We start from the raw sequence: 4,546 nt of genomic DNA, 5'->3' as shown, positions 1-4,546 counted from the left end.
ATTATTGTTATTTATTATTTAAATATAAAATAAGATATTATTTAAATATAAAATAATCTACTTATACCTGTGTAAAATTTAAATAATTTTATAATTTTTGTATGATTAATATTTTAAAAATTAAATTGCCATATTTCATGCTCCATTCACATAGATTATGGATGTCAAATTTGATATAAATTAAAATTTTATAACTATTTATTTTATGTAAAAAAACTTGCAACCGTTAAATATATATTAATACAGACAATATTTTAGATCGATATGATAGAAATATCTGATTGATTCAAAAATTTACATGCATAACGATTACAAATATCTTGATAAATTTAATGGTTAAATTATTAAAATATTAACCACGTAAAAAGTTATGAAAAAGATGTAAAATCACTTAAACTTTACACGGATGAAATTGAATCTCTCCCTTTTAATTTTTATCTAAAATTTTATAAATATAATAATTCTTTTATTCAATAATACAAAAAAATTCCAAGAAAAGTTACGATTTAATGACACAACATTAAAATTTATATAATACAGGTTTTTTTTATTTAAAAATATAAAACATATAAAAAATTTACATATAAATGAAAAAGCATAATAAGAGAATTACATGAATATGATCCTGAATTTTCAGAAATATTATTTTAATGTGATTTGCGTTGTTGAAGAAATTACTTCTATATTTCTTTATTTATTTTTTATTCAATTTTCCAAATTATCTGTGACGTTGACTTTGTCTAGAAAGCATTTGCTATGGCAATTTGCGTCTATAAAGCAAAGCGTATTGAGAGCCGAAAATGTGTACCGAGAGACCAACGAAAAGAAACAAAATGGTGTTAGAATCGTTATATTCAATTGTGGCAGTTGTGGCTGCAACATATGTAGTTCTATTTGGTTTCTTAAAGAAAATCAATGAATGGTATTATGTTACTAGGTTGGGGAAGAAACAAAACACCTTGCCTCCTGGTGATATGGGATGGCCTTTCATCGGAAACTTGTGGTCTTTCTTCAAAGCTTTCAATTCCCAGGACCCTGATACCTTCGTAGATAACTTGATTAAAAGGTTACTTGCTTTCTTAATCATCTTTTTCTTTTCTTCACTGTTAATATCATATTTGTTACCATATGCATGTGTTTGTCAAGACTTTAGCTCGAACATGTAGCTTTTGACCATGACACTTGAACTTGGCTTCATAAAGTCTCATATGTAATATGGCATTGGAATTGGTGGCTGCAGGTATGGGAAAACTGGCATTTACAGAACCCATTTGTTTGGGGGTCCAGGCATCATAGTTTGCAGTCCGGAGCTGTGCAGGAAGGCTTTGGCTGATGAACACGTTTTGTTTGGCTACCCATCATCGGCGAAACAAATAGCAGGGAAGAAATCATTGTATGGAATTTCGACTTCAGAGCACAGACGTTTGCGTAAGATAGCAACCAATCCCATCCATGGTGACGAAGCACTAACTTCGCACATCGAGGATATTGAACACATTGTGACCACTTCATTAGAGGAGCTTGCTACCATGAACCGACCGGTCAATTTCTTCTACGAGATGAAGAAGATTACTTTCAAGGTTATTGCAAAAATTGTATTGGGTTCCACTCAAGATTCGGTAATTTCGACAATGGTGAAATGTTACTCAGACTTGTTCCCTGGCATTGTTTCCGTACCCATTAATTTCCCTGGTTTTGTATTCTATCGAGCACTCAAGGTAAAGCTTGTTTATGTCATCAAATTGCTTATTTATGTTATCAGATTAACGCCAACTCTGACTATTTTAAAACATCGAATTATATATACTTTAGGCCAGGAAAACGCTGTTAAAGATATTTAAAGAGAAAGTAAAAGAAAGAAGAGCAAAAACTATGGAAGCACACAGGAAGAAAGAAATGATAGATTTTCTCATGGAAGCTGAATACGACAATGGTGAAAAATTGGACGATGAACATCTCTTTGATTTATTGCTGATATTCTTGTTTGCGGGACATGAAACCGCAGCACACACTGCAATGTGGGCGACCATCTACCTCCATCACCATCCAGAAATGCTGCAAAAAGCCAAGGTCAGATTATAATATTGGTTGCCGTTGGTTACCCGATTGAGTGTCCAGCAATAGTATCTAGGGAAATGTATTTTTCATGTAATTCGCCGACTGAATTTGGATTTCAACCTTTCAGGAAGAACAACAGGCGGTCTTAAAGAGAAGGCCATCTTCCCAAAAAGGCTTGACCCTTGCTGAAATCAAGCAAATGGAATATCTACCAAAGGTTTGTTATTTTATTCAACTTAGATTATCAAAAATATGTAGTAATATCTAACAAACCCTGTTGTTTTTGATTTATTTGAAGGTGATTGATGAGTCAATGCGAAGAGCCAATTTTGCTTTCACACTTTTTCGAAGGGTGGAAACTGATGTTAACCTTAACGGTTAGTTTCTAGACTTTGGTTCTTCATTTTACTCGAAAAAAAAAACAATTTTTCTTAAAAACTAAAGTTTTTATTTTTCAGGTTATACCATACCAAAAGGATGGAATGTTTTAGTTTGGAGTAGAGCTGTTCATATGGATCCAGATATTTATACAAACCCAAAAGAGTTCAGTCCTTCAAGATGGGAGGTCAGTAGAATCAACAATAATAATAATTTAAAAAAAAATACTAAACTGATAAAGGAATGAAAGGCACACAAATTATGTTAATTAAGTACTGTCGGTTTGACCTGAATGCAGAACCCTGGATTGAAAGGAAAGAATTTCATTCCCTTTGGAGGAGGAAGTAGAATCTGCCCTGGATCTGACCTAGGCAAACTTGAGGTCTCCATTTTCCTGCACCATTTTCTCCTCAATTATAAGTGAGTTTCTAATCTCTTTTCCTTTGATACCGATTGCAAGTTAATGGGCCACTACCATACATTTCAACCGCTCAATAGTCAAAACTTATAATTAATTTCTAAAAAGAAATTGTCAAACTTTTCCTACAATAAATGTTGAAAATGAAAAAAAAATTGTTACATGCATGCTGGGGCTAACGTAGGGGTGCTGCACCTAAAATGTAAAATTTTCTATTTTGATCTTTAATTTTTTTTAAATTTTAATTTAGTAAAGATAAAATTACACTATAATCTCCTTAAAATACTAAAATTTTGATTTAATCCTTTAAAAATTACATTTTTACTATAAAAAAATTACAATTTAATTTTAATTTTTTTTTAAAAAAATTCTAGTTTCTCCCCTGCACACATACATAGTTAACATCATCCCGGCGACCTTTGGGATTCTAACTTTAATTCCTTTACTTCTTCTGCAGGCTTGAAGAGCTGAATCCAAAGGCTCCAACCATTACCTTACCTTTGACACGCCCAGCAGACAACTGTCTAGCAAGAATCATTAAGCTCCCATGATCATATCACCACTTTCCCTGCTTCACCTTAGTTCTACCTAGAAACACACGGTTGTGTTGTGTTATAAAGATGCTCTCTCAGTGAAGAAGATTAATAAAAGAGAAAAAATGGAATATATGTAATATATGAGAGGCTTTCAATTAAGGTCTAATGTTGGTTCTTAGCCTTGGTTTAGTCGTTCCCTTTCAAAGCAGTCGGTAGGTTTTTCTATCGTGCTTAATTTATTGCATGGAGAAGAACTTGGATTAATATTTAGTGATATTGAATTATTGATAAAGAAGAGATATATGTTGTGTGGATGATCATGTATATCCATGTTATGTCAAACAATAAATTGTATCATCATACAGAATCCGATAGAAGATTTGTTTTCTTGATTTTTTTTTAATAATTAGATAACTTGGCCAATGAAACAAACTAGTAATGAAGTCAATTAAGTCACTGATATAATAATAAAAAATAAGCGTTGATTTCAGATTTTAATCTTAAACGGTTTCTTCCTCCACTCCTCGTTACAAATGGCAGAAGAAAAATAACACGGATGATGCAATTAAAAGATCAATCCATAGATTGGTTAATTTTAAATACAGAAAAGTGAAAACTCGTGATTATTTTATTTTATTTTATTCCAATGTCTGGGTTTCAACTCCTTTCACCTTCACTTCTTGCAATGTATTTTTAAATATTTTTGTATTAAAAGTAATTAATTACCTAAAACATCATGTTGCACCAAATCCAAAACACAATGAGCCACCTTCTGCTCCCCAGCTGTCAACAAGTTCGTTGTCTATTGCTTTCAGAGTAAGTTTTTGAAAACAAAACTACACAGATTTCTAACTTTCAAATAATTACGAATTTTAAATATAAATTATAAAATGCACATAAGAAAATATTAAAATATATTTTTAAAAACTCAAACGCAAACCAAATAATTTGTAACTTATTTTTATTTCACAAAAGGGGTGAAGTCAGAATATTTTTTTAAGAAGTCGAATGAAATTTTAATTTTTTATAGTCTATATTTTTATAATTTTTAAAGAATCAAATTGAATTTTTATAATTTTAGGGAGATCAAAATACAATTTTATCTTTACTACTTTAAAATTTTTTAAAAAAAATTAGAGAGTTTAAATGATAATTT

General features: G+C 30.9%; 1 protein-coding gene across 1 annotated transcript; it reads left to right on the top strand.

Moving 5' to 3' along the window:
• Window positions 1–804: 804 nt before the first annotated feature.
• On the top strand, window positions 805–3,779 carry LOC121204615 (beta-amyrin 11-oxidase). Its single transcript, XM_041074813.1, has 8 exons — window positions 805–1,066; window positions 1,241–1,718; window positions 1,813–2,070; window positions 2,186–2,275; window positions 2,357–2,435; window positions 2,517–2,623; window positions 2,735–2,856; window positions 3,312–3,779. The coding sequence occupies exons 1-8, from the start codon at window positions 834–836 to the stop codon at window positions 3,403–3,405; spliced, it is 1,461 nt and encodes a 486-aa protein (XP_040930747.1). The 5' UTR covers window positions 805–833; the 3' UTR covers window positions 3,406–3,779.
• Window positions 3,780–4,546: the final 767 nt, after the last annotated feature.

This window comes from Gossypium hirsutum, chromosome A08 (assembly GCF_007990345.1).
Source record: "Gossypium hirsutum isolate 1008001.06 chromosome A08, Gossypium_hirsutum_v2.1, whole genome shotgun sequence".
In the NCBI taxonomy this organism is placed as follows: Eukaryota; Viridiplantae; Streptophyta; class Magnoliopsida; order Malvales; family Malvaceae; genus Gossypium; species Gossypium hirsutum.
The sequence above is the reverse complement of the archived record's forward strand: the minus strand, read 5'-3'. Positions and strand labels throughout refer to the sequence as shown.

Coding starts and splice junctions, on each gene's coding strand:
- LOC121204615 (XM_041074813.1), top strand. CDS start 834: ATGGTGTTAGAATCGTTATATTCAATTGTGGCAGTTGTGGCTGCAACA. Junction 2,624..2,734: donor TCAGTCCTTCAAGATGGGAG/GTCAGTAGAATC, acceptor ACCTGAATGCAG/AACCCTGGATTGAAAGGAAA. Junction 2,857..3,311: donor CATTTTCTCCTCAATTATAA/GTGAGTTTCTAA, acceptor CTTCTTCTGCAG/GCTTGAAGAGCTGAATCCAA.